Consider the following 13,934-nt stretch of genomic DNA (forward strand, 5'->3'; position numbering starts at 1 on the left):
GGAAAAAAGTGAAACTCCACCCTCCACCTCTGCCTCCCGCCCCCGGGGCCAAAGTACAAAGGGAGGAGGAAGAAGGGAACGGGGTTGGAGCCGTCGGGCTGAGGAAGCCGGGTTGGGAAGCAGCAGCTCGGCCCCAACTAGGGACACTCCAGCCACCCCCTGCGCGCAAAAAGACCCAACGGAGTCCAGGCGCTGCCTTCTTGCTGGCCCCACCTTGCGCTGGGCGAGTGCTGGAGCCAACCTCCCAGGACTGCTCCGGGACTGAGGGACATTCCGGGCCCCTCCAAGCTGGCCATGGTGAGACGCCGGAGGCCTCGGGGTCCCACCCCCAGAGCCTGACCACACTGCCCTGGGTGGCTCTCCAGAAGCCCGAGATGCGGGGGGCCGGGAGTCAATACTCCTGGCTCCCCAGAGAGGTTTGGGTCTGGGGCTGAGGGCCAGGGCCCGGATGCCCAGGTTCCGGGACTAGGGCCTCGGGCGCCAGCGGGGGTGGGGACCAGGGGCGCCCAGGGAAGGTACCCCACTTGCCCCAATATCGGCTCCCAGCCATGGAGCCCTTGAAGAACCTCTTTCTCAAGAGCCCGCTGGGGTCGTGGAATGGCAGTGGTGGTGGGGGCGGTGGGGGCGGCGGCAGTGGAGTCTGGCCAGAGGGGTCCCCGAAGACAGCGGCTTATGCCAACCCTGTGTGGACAGCCCTGTTTGACTACGAGCCCAATGGGCAGGACGAACTGGCCCTGAGGAAGGGCGACCGTGTGGAGGTGCTGTCCCGGGATGCAGCCATCTCTGGCGATGAGGGCTGGTGGGCGGGCCAGGTGGGCGGCCAGGTGGGCATCTTTCCATCCAACTATGTGTCTCGGGGCGGTGGCCCGCCCCCCTGCGAGGTGGCTAGCTTCCAAGAGCTGCGGCTGGAGGAGGTGATCGGCATCGGCGGCTTCGGCAAGGTGTACCGTGGCAGCTGGCGAGGTGAGCTGGTGGCCGTGAAGGCTGCTCGCCAGGACCCCGATGAGGACATCAGTGTGACAGCTGAGAGCGTGCGCCAGGAGGCCCGGCTTTTTGCCATGCTGGCACACCCCAACATCATTGCCCTCAAGGCCGTGTGTCTGGAGGAGCCCAACCTGTGCTTGGTGATGGAGTACGCGGCCGGTGGGCCCCTCAGCCGTGCCCTGGCCGGGCGGCGTGTGCCCCCACACGTGCTAGTCAACTGGGCTGTGCAGATAGCCCGCGGGATGCACTACCTGCACTGCGAGGCCCTGGTGCCCGTCATCCACCGAGACCTCAAGTCCAACAACAGTGAGTTTCGGGGAGCATGGTTGGAGGGCGGCATGGTCCAAGCACACACATGCCAGCTCTCAGCTGAGCCACCTGGGGGGTCTACTAGAGGCAGGAGCTTCTTGTCCTAGGGGAGCGCCCGTTGACTCGGGGTGCCATGGGCCCACATTGGCCCCAAAGCAGGAGACCCAGTCACCAAACAGTCCTTTGCGCCCAAGCCTCAGGAGTCCTTGGCCCCACCTCCCAGCTGCCAGGTTAGAAAATTGGGATCTCCCAGGTGAGCCATAGGCATCCTGCGTAACCATGGGCGCTCTGGATGCTGGCAGTCATCTTCCTCTCCCCTCAAGTTCGCCCATGTGCTGTTGATGCTGTGCTCTGGGGGTAGAAAGCGCTCCCAGAACAGAGATCTTGGAGTGGAAAGCCCCCCCTGCCCCGCCCCCCACCCCTGGTGGTCAAGGCTGGGGAGAGGGCTGGAATTCTGGCCCGGCCCATACCCCTAACTACATGACCTTTAGCTGGTTATTTCAACTCAGAGCCTCAATTCTGGACTCTGGAAAAAGGGAGTGACCAGGAAGGTGAAATGGCGTAAGGGGCTGGGGGAGCCTGGCATCTGCTGCCTGCCATGCAATGGGTCTGCAGCTGTGCAGGTGGACATTTGCGGGCTGGATCGCCGAGAGGGCATTACCTGGAGTTAGCACTTGGGGTGGGCATGGTGGGGCTAAGGGAGACTTAAGCAGTAAGGTACTCCACCTCCAGCCATCTTGGGCCCAACACGCTGCCCAGCATGGGCCCAAGACAAGTGAGCCACAGGCTCAGAGGGCTTCCTGGAGGAGACAAGCTTCACACCAGGCCAGAAGCAGGCCTTGTTCAGAGAGGCACCAGCTGGATGTTTTGGTCAGGGCCTGGCCAGAGCAAAGGCAAAGAGGCAGGGCCCAGGACCGCATACCCCACCCCCCAGTAGTGGAGACACAGGGCTGGGGCTGATGGGTTATTGAGAGACATGGGCAGCTCCTGGGGGGTAGTGAGCATGGATATTTTGGGCTGCCTGGCCTGGGCTGGCCATATACAAGTGGCTTGTGGGGAGAGAAAGGCAGGACCCAATAATATCCGAGTCCCTGCCGGGACTGGAAGGGTCTGGGGAGGCCTGCCAGCCACCCCCCTACTCCCCTCATCCAGTGGGGCACTTCGCCCTGCTCAGCCTCCCTCCCTGGCTCTAGCCCCCCAGGGACCCCCACTCCCTGCTCCAACCCAAGGGAGATTCCCCGAAGGCCTTGGGGGAGGGGACTCCCTTCTTCTGTTTTTCCTCCAGTTTTCTTTCCAGAAAAAATGGAACAATAGCCCAGGCCCCTGCTCCCCACCCTCCCCACTGCTTCCTGCATTTCCTGCTGCCCCTGAGCCGGCTTCCTGCCCCTGCTCCAGCCTCTGCTCCCTCCCCAGCCCAGCTGCCTGCAGGGGAGGAAAGAGCCAAGGGTGGGGGGGGGGGTTCTGTGGGAGAGGAAGGAGCCAGGGGTTACATCCCCCCCCATCCTGTATTTCTCTCCCAGAGTCTGGGTGGTGGCGAAGGACAGGGAAGGTGCCCTCAGCCTCCCTGAGCCTGGCCTCCCACCTCGAAGACCCCAGTCCTAGGCCTGGGGTGCTGTCTGCGGGATGGTGGGGGGAGTCCCTGGGTTGGGGGGGCACAGGCAGGAAACAATGGCGTGATTTTCCTGGACAATGGGGGCCTTGTGAGGAAGCCTGGCGGGGAGTGGAGGGGGAATTCTCCAGGCCCACGAGTCACAGGACTAACCAGCCTGCCCAGCCTGGGTCTGACCTCCCCCAGTGCTCCCCCAAAGGACTCCCCCCCAGTTGGAGACCTGGCCGGGGCCTCCCAGAAAGGAGAAGTAGGGACCATGGGAGGAAAGCGGAAGAGGTGTGAGCTGCGCAGGCCACTCCCTAGCCCCACAGAGGCTGGCCTGGGGAGGGGGCTGGGACCCAGGGCTCTTCCAGAGGCCAGGAAGCCCCACATGGGGACTGAGAGCTTGGGATCTCCAGCCCCCTCTCCTCCAGGTGGCTCCTGATTTGGGCTGGGACAAACTCAAGGCACTTGGAAAAAAGCAGGGGATGTGGAGAGGAGATTAAGGAGTCAAAGGTGTCAAGCCAAGTTGGGGGTGGGAGGTGACAGGTCACCAGGACAAAGAAGTCCCAAGGCTTGGATGAGAGGCTGCCTATCTCTCGGCCTCAGATTACATGATGGAAAAGGGGAGGCTGGCTTCCCAGCCAGAGATGTTAGTGCGGGAAGTGCTTCACTGGTCTGTGAGGTTCAAGTGGCTAGAGGCCTGACCGGTGGGTCTTAAAGGAGTATGGGTGGATCCTGTCACCGGAGGAGACCAGAGTCCCTCTCCAGCCTCAACACTCAGACCCTTTGGCTGGTTCCAGTCCAGCCACCTGCCCTCACCCTGTTCTGGTTCTGCTTTGGAATGAACCTGTGTAGTGTTTACTAAATGGTCCGGTTCTGAGCCTCCAGCACCCAGGCCAGAGGCTGTTGCAAAGCAGGGAATGCTTGTGACAGAGGACAGTGAGGAGAGCCGGCAGGAGATGGCAGAGGACTAATCTTTAGGACAGCTGACAAGCTTGAGGGCACTCATACTAGACGTCCCACCCTGTACTAAGGATTTAAAAAGTGCGATCTTGCTGGGGGTGCCGGGGGAGGGGGCTTGGTCAGTTGAGTGTCCAACTCTTGATCTCAGTTCAGGACCTGATCTCAGGGTTGTGAGTTCAAGCCCTGGGTTGGGCTCCACACCAGGCATGGAGACTACTTCAAAAAAATAAAAAATAAAAGGTGCTATTGTTAAACGCTCATGACGACCATCTGAGGTGGGTTTTGCTGTCATCCGTAGCTTTATGAATAGTTCGGGACTCAGCCCCAGTCTGGCTCCAGAAGAGAAGAGGGTGGATGGCGGGACCATTCACTGGATTGGGAGAAATTGCAGGGAGATTTGCCCTGCACGGTGGGAGGATGAAGGTGGGGGCAGGAGGCCATTTGAACATGAGATAGGGCAGTAATGGACAGCTGAACCAGCTCCTGGGGCAGAGCTCCAAATGTGGGAGGGGCTCATGGGGAGGGGGCAGTGGGCACTTAGGAGAGGCCAAGACAGCCTGGGGGCAGTGGGTAGAGGTTGAGGAGAGGCCACACTCTGAGGACCACTGAGGCTGAAAAGGCTGAGGCTAGGGGAGGCCCTAAGGAAACGGCACAAGCAGGCAGAGGCCCCAGAATCAAAGACAGAAGGGAGGGGTGGACAGCAGGGCCAGGTGCCCCCACAAAGCCCAGAGACCTTGGCCAGCGACAGGATCGGGAGTTATGGCTTTACCCCTGGTCCTGCCACCTCCTCTGAGAAGTCCTCCCTTTCACCAGGCTGGGTTAGGTGCCCATCCCCTTTGCTCCTACCCTAAGCTGCCCCAGAATGGTGCCGTCACCCTGGCCAAGAGAGCTGAGAGGTGTGTGCGCCCTGAAATGACATATGTTCAGAAAGGTATTTGGCTTGGATGTCGCTTCTCTACGTTTACCAGGAAAGGGAGAGGCCCTTTCAAACCCTTGATGATTCTATGACTTTATCGTCTTTCTGTTCCTCAAAACCTTCTCTCATTTGAGCCATGTTTGTCCTGATGAGATTTGCAAGTTGCTGCTTCTCCTCTCTGTACAAGGCCCCACTTGGGTCAGCTCCACAAGCCCCTGTCAGATCTGACCATCCACTCCCACATTTGTCCCAAGCTCCTCCTTTTCTGGCCGAGAACCTTCGCTTCTCGAACCCCCTTGTTCTTCACATCCAGCTCTGCAGCGGCAGACATCTTTGGTTGGAGGCTCTCATCTGGGAGGGGCTGTGCCAGCCGTGAGGGGGTATGGGCACTGGGGCCTACTGGGTTTCCTTTCTCACCAAGGGGTTCCCTCTTGCTCCCCATCCCAAGGGAGGTCCTAATTCACACTCCTGCCTCACCAACATGACAAGACACAGGGGTTTCTATGCGATGCAGCATTAGGGAAAAGCTAGAACACTGGCTTTAGAACCACAGAGACGCGGTTGAAATCTGTTCTTTATTTGCATATGATCTCAGCAAGTCGTTTCTCTGCCCAGTTTCCTTTTCTGTAAAATGGGGGTGATGATGTGTGCCTCAGAGGCTGTTTGGGGAGTGCTAGAGCTGAGCGTAAAAGCCTGGCCTCAAGGAGCCCCTCCAACCACGTTTCCCAGCATGGCTGCTTTTGTCTGATTCTACCTCAACCGTCCAGATCAAGATCACCTCTGTGCTCCTAGTACTTAACCAGCATGTCTGTCAGATGATGGTTTGCTCCTAGCTCCTCCCTTGACCCCACGATCTGAGCACGGAGTACCCACAGTCCTGCCCCCCTCTTCCCCAGTTCTGCTGCTGCAGCCCATTGAAGGCGATGACATGGACCACAAGACCTTGAAGATCACTGACTTCGGCCTGGCCCGGGAGTGGCATAAAACCACACAAATGAGTGCAGCAGGCACCTACGCCTGGATGGCTCCTGAGGTTATCAAGGCCTCCACCTTCTCTAAGGGCAGCGATGTCTGGAGGTGAGGCCTGGGTGCGGCCTGGACAAGGCCATCTGTGGGGCTGAGGAGGGCCAAGGGGGCTGTGGAAATCTAGGGCTGGGCAGAAAGGCAGAGCCCCGGGGGAGGGAACTCAAATCATTTGGCTCCTCATTGCTTTGGGGTGAAATGGCACTGAATAAGTAGAGGAGGGGACACAGACCCTTTGTCTTGCCCACAGTTTTGGGGTGCTGCTGTGGGAGCTGCTGACTGGGGAGGTGCCCTACCGTGGTATCGACTGCCTTGCTGTAGCCTACGGAGTAGCCGTCAACAAGCTTACGCTGCCCATCCCGTCCACCTGCCCTGAGCCCTTCGCCCAGCTCATGGCAGGTAAGGGGACTGGAGGGGGAGAGACAGAGCTCCTTGGCACAAGACACATCCCCCCACAGACCCCTTCTCACTCTATGCCCCCTCCACTCCGTGTCCCCAGACTGCTGGGCGCAGGACCCCCACCGCAGGCCCGACTTTGCCTCCATCCTGCAGCAGCTGGAGGCGCTGGAGGCGCAAGTCCTGCGGGAAATGCCGCGGGACTCCTTCCATTCCATGCAGGAGGGCTGGAAGCGCGAGATCCAAGGCCTCTTCGACGAGCTGCGGGCCAAGGAAAAGGTAGGGGTCCCGGGATTGGAAAAGGAAAGGAAGTGCCTCCCCGGTCTTCTTGGGGCAGAGGGTCCGTACCGGGCCGATCCCACTGCCTTCACTGTCCCTGGCACAGGAACTTCTGAGCCGCGAGGAGGAGCTGACCCGGGCTGCGCGTGAGCAGCGGTCACAGGCGGAGCAGCTGCGGCGGCGCGAGCACCTGCTGGCTCAGTGGGAGCTGGAGGTGTTCGAGCGCGAGCTGACGCTGCTGCTGCAGCAGGTGGACCGCGAGCGACCGCACGTTCGCCGCCGCCGCGGCACCTTCAAGCGCAGCAAGCTCCGCGCGCGGGACGGCGGCGAGCGCATCAGCATGCCCCTCGGTAAGGGGCGGGGCCCAGCCATTGGCTGCGTGAGCAGAGGGGGGCGGGGTCAGGCTTCTGCTGGCCATACTGGGATTGGTCGGGGAAGTTGGTGGGTGGACCTGTGAGCCGAAGGCTGGGAGGGGTGGGGCGGGAGCGCCGTTTTCGTGTGTGGGCGGGTTCTGGTGGAAATATTTGCATGGCGGCCGGGGAGTGGCTGCGCCCGCGGAGGGGCGGGGCTCATGAAAGTTCCGGTAAGGCCTTGGGGACCTGGCGCGTCCCCTCCCGGGAATCTCCGACTGCATCTGGCTTCTTCGGATGCTGGCGTCCGGGCCGTCCGCTTTTCTTACCGAGAGCCCGACGGGCCAGGAAGGCAGTGATGCGGGCCCCAGTCCCACAGCCACCGTGCCAGGCCCGGTCCCTGCACTGCCTTCGTGGCCTGGGAGCCGGCTGACGGCCCTGAGAGCTGGAATCCTGGCTCTCATTCACCACAAACCTGCCCCCTGCTTTCCCCCCAACCCCAGACTTCAAACACCGCATCACTGTGCAGGCCTCACCTGGCCTGGACCGGAGGAGGAACGTCTTCGAGGTCGGAGCTGGGGATTCGCCCACCTTCCCCCGGTTCCGGGCGATCCAATGTAAGAAACCTCTCCTCATGCAAAACCCCTCCACAGTCCCTTCTCTTCTGTCAAACCTTATCTTAGGAGGTGGGTGGGTTCCACCCACTGCCTCCTCTGACTCCTCACACCCAGGCTCCCTCCGCTGTCTGACTAGACTGGTAGCTCTGAGTTCTCAGGCAGCATTCATTTTCTCTAAGTTTCATAGATGAGAAAAGTGAAAAAAATAACTTGCCAAACGTCACATAGCTAATGAGGGACAGGGCCAGAATTCAAAACCAGACAAGATTGCCACAGTGAGCTAACTACACCCCCACCAGAGTGCTAGCCCCAGGACCCAAACCCACCCACCCTGTCTCAGTTCTCTTTAGATTCTCTGTGGCCCAAAGCCCACCCTTGGAATAGTATGGCTTCCAGCCTGATCCCCCATCCTCTAAGAAGCTGTCCCTGGTGCCTGACTCTCATGATGGGGCTCCTGGCCTCAGCTCAGACTCCCCGGTTCTCCTACAGTGGAACCCGCAGAACCAGGCCAGGCATGGGGCCGCCAGTCCCCCCGACGTCTGGAGGACTCAAGCAATGGAGAGCGGCGAGCATGCTGGGCCTGGGGTCCCAGTTCCCCCAAGCCTGGGGAAGCCCAGAATGGGAGGTGAGTGCCTGAGTGCCCCCATCCCACCATCATCTGCCTCCCAATAGTCCTAAGATTGCTGAAGCCCAACTCCCCTCCCCAGGAGAAGGTCCCGCTTGGACGAAGCCACGTGGTACCTGGATTCAGATGACTCGTCCTCCTTGGGATCTCCTTCCACACCCCCAATGCTCAATGGTGAGTGGCTTTGTCTCCCCCCCAGCAGACTCTTGCTGCACTCCCATGGGTACTACGGGGAGAACTACAAGAAATTAACTGTAAAGCAAGTCGTTCCTAGTACTCACATCTGCTCTATAGGTCCACAGCTGAGCCAGGTGCAACCCAGGCTTCAGGGGGCCCAGAGTTCGGTCCTCTTGTCCAGGCCTGGCCTGTGAGAGGGCTCGGTCCCGGCCCTGTAGCAGTGGCCGGGCTTTGGGGAGGGAAGGAAGACAGGGAGTGGTACTGCCCATCTGGGACCCAAGGGAAGCTGGTCCAGAGAGGGGACCATGCATAGTGGAGCCGGGCAGGTGCCTGCCACACTGTGTTTCTCAGAGTCCCTTCTGGGGATCCTGTAGGTGAGAAGAGGATAAGAAAGCTGAGCAGGGGTGGGGGGTGGGGGGGAATCCAGGGCCTGCTCTCACTGCATCCGGGCTCTGAGCTGTTCTGATCTCCGTGAGGACAGCGGCAGTTGTGGGCACCAGGCGTTCCATCTGAGCAACAACCCAGTGAGGGACGTGCTATTATACTTGCCATTTTAGAGATGAGAAAATCGGGGCTCTGAGAGGTAAAGTAACCTTACCTAGAGCCCTCAGCTGAGGATTTGAGAGGCTTAAAAGCTTTCACCTGAAGAAAGGACTGGGCACGTACAGAGAGGGGCAGAGAGGTTCTTTGGTTTGACTTGGGGTAGCTAGCAGAGGAGAGATTTGAACCCAGGTCTGACTCTAGAGGCAGGACCCTGGACCGTCCTCTGACACACCATTCCCCGCTCCAGAAATCGCACTGCCCCGGGCTGGCTGGACTGCAGGGACTGAAGGGAGCATTGGAAGGCCAAGGGGGAAGCTTGGGTTCACCTGCTCTTAAATGTACCAAGCTAGAAGGGCCAATAGAGAACTTAAAGTCCCGTCAACCCAGTTGTGTAGGTTGAGGCCGCCCCTACCATGCTCAGCAGAGCCCTCTGGGCCTGCCCTTCCCAAGCAAGCAGGAGTAGGAACACGAACCCCAGCCTCCTCCAGCTTGCCCCTTAGGAAGGAGCTCCCCTACCCCAGCCCAGCTGCTGGCCGAGCACTTGGTTCCCTGAGCACAAGCCCACACTCCACTGGCCATCTTGGGTCCAGGAGAGTACGTGACCTGGATCTCTCAGCCACCCACGGAGTCAGAAGGCTGCCTGAGACTCGAAGAAAACCCTGTGAGATAGCCCAGGCACGGGCTGCACTACTGGGGAATGGGCTGCAGTGAGTTACCTGCTGGTAGAACAGTCAGCCTACCCGGATGGAACACCCCGTCTCATCCTCATGTCCCAGGGGTTCTGGTTCAGGTTCAACACGAAGTATGTTGTCCTAGAGCCACTAACGACCACATGGCGCGTCCTCGCTGTGAGGTCTCACGGAAACGATTTCATCTGCGTCCGTGGGTCGAGAATGGTTGTACTCCCTTATCTTAAACCCAGGGATGCCTCCTCCTCGTGCGAGGAAGCTCAGAGGCAAATTCAAGGAACCCCTTGCTGAATTACCTCGAGCAAGGCACGTACCTCTTGGAAACCTCTGTTTCTCAGGCCATTGACCACAGGAATGTCCTTATGCTTTTTATTTTGCAGGCCGACTACCATGTCCCCTTAACTCTGTCTCATTTCTCCTGCTGGTGTGAGACAGGTTTGTCCCCTGTTCTCCTTAATTTTATAAACGGCCCATGCCTTCACCTGCATAGTGGGAGCGTAGCGCTCAGCTTGTGTGGCTGTTGCGGGGCAGTAGGAGAACGGACTCTCCCATCGGACTGTGTCAATGCATTTTATGAGCCAGTCATTGACACGTTAGGAGTCAGCCCTGCTGTGACCGGGGGGCGGGCCTAGTCTGGTGGACGGGGCAGCTCAGAAACAAGTGAGTGCAGCAGACGGCAGGATGCAGCTGTGTCAGGCCTGATGGGGGCCTGGGGGGGGAGGGGGGCCTTCCGGGAAGCCTCCTAGAAGCAGGAAAAAACCTTGTTCTCCCCTAGGTGCCACCCACTCCACTTCCGACACCAGATGTGTGGTTCACAGTCAGTTCTGACACAGGCTAGCCCCCAGGTGAAGGGCTCTGGCCCACAAGACCCCTCCCCACCCCGCATCTCTGCCCCACCTCAGACTCCAGCCACAAGTCCGGTCGTCCCCTGTGCTGCTTCTAAATCATCGGTTCCCGTCACCTTTGATCATTTGCTAGAACGGCTCAAAGAGCTCAGGAAAAAGCTTACTTACTAGATTACCAGTTAATTATAAAGGACGTAGCTCAGGAACAGCCAGAGGGAAGAGATGCGTGAGGCAAGGCACGTGGGAGGGGGCGTGGGGCTTGGGTATCCTCTCTGCGGGCGCCACTCCTACCTCCTCCAGGTGCTGGCCGACCTGGACGCTCTCGGAACCCTTTGGCTGGGGTTCATTATGTGAATGTGATCAGTTGATTTAACCTTTGGCTGTTGGTGATAGAGGGAACAGTGTGTGTGCAGGCACCGGACTTTCCACACCCAGGGGAGAGGAAGCCCGGCTGGGACCCGGAGGGGAGTTGAGAGCCTGAGAGTTGCAGGTCCCAGGCAGCAGGTGAGGGCCAGGCCTTCATCCCCTGGGTCTGTGGGGCCCAGCCTAGTCCCAGCAGATGTTGGTTGAGTGAATGGGTGGGTGAAGCTGGAAAAGCAGGCAGGAGCCAGTTCAGGAAGGGCCAGAAATGAGAATGAATTTGGCCAGTTTGCATTTTAGAAGGCAGGGACCTGGGGTGGGGGTGCGAGGATGGGTCGGAGAGACTGGGTAAGGGCTGTAGCTGAGAAAAGGGACCCCGAACTGAGTTCCTGCTAGTAAAAGCTCAATTTCCCCAGCACTGCATTTCTTCCTCTGGATACCCAGCCCCATGTCCTGCTCCAGGCCGGGCGCAAGGTGGGTGGAGTTCGAGAAGGCTTTGAAAGCCCAGCCAAGGGGCTTGGACTTTATGTTAGTGGTAATGGAGAGCCATGGCAAGTTCTAGGCCGAAGAGGACTTGACAAAATTGGGCTTTGTGGGAGGCCATCACAGGACCAAAGGACCCTACCACCACTACCTTCTCAAAGTGTGGTTCCCCAAAGTCGCCCCTGGTGGTCTAGAACGGAGTCAGGTCAACCTTGGGCCCATAGGGCAGGACACTGATGTCCTGAAATCCAGAGCAGAGTCTGGGTGGGAAGTGGTGGAGAGTGAAGGCTCTGTTGCCTCCACCTGGAGTGAGCCCATCTCCAGCCCTCCCTGGCTGTGCAGCCTTAAAACACACCCTTAACCTCTCTGAGCCTGGAACCCCTGGGGCATGAGGATCGGATAACATATGCCTCTAAATCAGTGAGCTCGAGCCTGGCACTGACCACTCTGAGTCTCAGTTTCCTCATTTCTAGGAGAGGGACAGTGACACGTGCCTATCGGTGCTGTTGTGTGCATTGGAACTGGCCTGTGTGCCCAGTACAGGCTATTGATCGAGTAGGGGGAGGTGGGCAAAAGGACCGGGCCTGACCAGCCAAGAAGTAGGTGGACACAGGGCACAGGAGCCCTGCAGATGCCCCTGGCTGGCCACTAAGGCCACCGAAGTCGGTTTGGGGTGGGGGGTGGAGTCCCCGTGGGTGAGCAGGAACTGGGTGGGGGAGTAATGGGAGTCCGGGAAGACGCTGGTGGGGAGCAGAACTCGGTCCTTGTTCCAGGGCCACTGAGGGGTCCTCGTGGCCTCCGCCCGACGACCGTCTAACGTGTGCCCGCCCCCGCTGCCAGGTAACCCCCAGCGGCCCAGCCCGGAGCCCGAGGAGCCGCGACGCGCAGGCCCGGCGGAGCGCGGCAGCGGCTCCGGGACGCCCAAGCTGATCCAGCGCGCGCTGCTGCGCGGCACCGCCCTGCTCGCCTCCCTGGGCCTGGGCCGCGACCTGCAGCCGCCGCCTCCCGGGGGACCAGGCCGCGAGCGCGGGGAGACCCCGCCGCCAACGCCCCGCGCGCTGCCCACCGCGTCCCCCGCCGAGCCGCCCCCCTCCCAGCTCATCCGCTTCTCCCCCAAGACGCTCGATGTCCCCGCCTCCCCGCTGACCCCGGAGGCCCCGGGCCCACCCGCCCCTGCGCCCCTGCTGCTGGAGCTAGGGGTCCCTGTGGGCCAGCTGTCAGCCAAGAGCCCCAGGCGGCGCGACGAGGAGAGGCGTGGTGAGTGGCCCCGAAGCTGGCCTGCTTGCGGGGTGGGGGGGACCCGCAGGGCGGTGAGGCTGGGGGCTGCTTGGAGGGAACTGAGTTCTAAGTTCAGCCATCCAGTTGCAAGCATGGGGTGCGGCGGGCCGGGCGGGTTGTGAGATAATAGGAATGATCATCCGGAGGGGAGGAGAGCTCCGCCTACTGGTCGCGGACTTGCTCCAGGGAGATTGTCTCGCTTAACCACCTGCAGACCCTGTGAGCAAGGCGCTGGGGTCATATCCAGGTTCAAGGTGAGGAAGCTTAGGGCACAGAGAGATCAAGGGACTCAAGGCTCCCAGCGGTAAACGGCAGAGCTGGGATCCGAGCCCATGCCAGGCTGCCCCAGTGATCTCGCTCTTAACACCGCGGAGGTGGACGTCCTGAGTCAAGCAGCTCCCTGTGCAGATCGGCAAACCCCCACCTGACCCCGTGCTGCCTCCCCCCACTTCCTAGGAAGTACCGTCTCACCCCCGCCGGGGATATCCCGCTCTGCTCCTGGCACCCCAGGCACCCCACGCTCACCGCCCCTGGGCCTCATCAGCCGACCTCGGCCCTCACCCCTTCGCAGCCGCATCGACCCTTGGAGCTTTGTGTCAGCCGGGCCCCGGCCTTCGCCTTTGTCCTCGCCCCAGCCTGCGCCCCGCCGGGCACCCTGGACCTTGTTCCCAGACTCGGACCCCTTCTGGGACTCTCCACCTGCCAACCCCTTCCGGGGGGGCCCTCAGGACTGCAGGGCACAGACCAAAGACATAGGCGCCCAGGCCCCCTGGGTGCCCGAGGCAGGGCCTTGAGTGGGCCGGGCTGCCCCCGCCTGGGCTCCAGCGGCCCTAGAAGAGCCACAGTGTACACTGGAGCCGGGCAAGCCTCTGCAGCTGCCTCGGTTTCCCCCAGGGATCCCTCTGGGGGGTCAGGAACACTACACTGCACAGGAAGCCTTCACACTGGACGGGGGGCCCACACCCCCCCACACCCCGAAACCTGTGGGTCCCCCGACTTACCTGCCCCATTGGGGCCCAACACTGTACCCAGCTGGTTGGGAGGACCAGAGCCTGTCTCAGGGAATTGCCCCCAGGGGTGGCGCAGGAAGGAGGGGAAGTGCCGGGGAGAGGGGCCAGCCTCAGCTGTCACCAGCACTTTTGACGAAGCCCTGCTACTGTGGCCCCCGCCCCAGGGCTTGGTGCCTGGAACCCCCCCCCCCACCCCGCCCTGGGGGTTATCTGGGGCCGGGACTCTCTGGGTGCCTTCCTGCTGCCCCGGCCAGGGTTGGGGCCTCGGCCTCGGGATCCAATGAAGCCAAATAAACTCCCCAAGCTGTCTCCCCGAGCCTAGCCTGTCACCTTCCTGGAGGTAACCAGGGGCTCCAACCCGCCACGCAAACCTGGTGACTTCATGCCCCCAGCGCAATGGGCAGTCGGCCCGGCCCTCAGCTGGGGTCCAGTCCACGGGCCTCAGTCAGGCGGTCCAGACCGTCCTCGGCCCCCACCTTCTGCAGGCCTTTCCTGC

The 13,934-nt window shown here is 60.9% G+C and overlaps 1 protein-coding gene across 1 annotated transcript; it reads left to right on the plus strand.

Moving 5' to 3' along the window:
- Positions 1-53: 53 nt before the first annotated feature.
- Positions 54-13,749, plus strand: MAP3K11 (mitogen-activated protein kinase kinase kinase 11). The gene is made up of 10 exons (XM_080817062.1): positions 54-1,290; positions 5,660-5,840; positions 6,037-6,185; positions 6,286-6,461; positions 6,568-6,811; positions 7,315-7,428; positions 7,918-8,053; positions 8,136-8,227; positions 11,991-12,407; positions 12,885-13,749. Exons 1-10 carry the CDS (start codon positions 549-551, stop codon positions 13,220-13,222), a joined length of 2,589 nt encoding a protein of 862 aa, XP_080673188.1. The 5' UTR covers positions 54-548; the 3' UTR covers positions 13,223-13,749.
- The last annotated feature ends 185 nt before the right edge of the window (positions 13,750-13,934 follow it).

This window comes from Martes martes (genome assembly GCF_963455335.1).
Source record: "Martes martes genome assembly, chromosome: 10".
NCBI classification, from domain to species: Eukaryota; Metazoa; Chordata; class Mammalia; order Carnivora; family Mustelidae; genus Martes; species Martes martes.

Bases quoted from the DNA above. Each gene is read 5' to 3' on its own strand.
- MAP3K11 (XM_080817062.1), top strand. From the start codon at position 549: ATGGAGCCCTTGAAGAACCTCTTTCTCAAGAGCCCGCTGGGGTCGTGG. The intron at 6,462-6,567 runs GTAGGGGTCCCG...TCCCTGGCACAG, and splicing joins AGCTGCGGGCCAAGGAAAAG to GAACTTCTGAGCCGCGAGGA. The intron at 7,429-7,917 runs GTAAGAAACCTC...GTTCTCCTACAG, and splicing joins CCGGTTCCGGGCGATCCAAT to TGGAACCCGCAGAACCAGGC.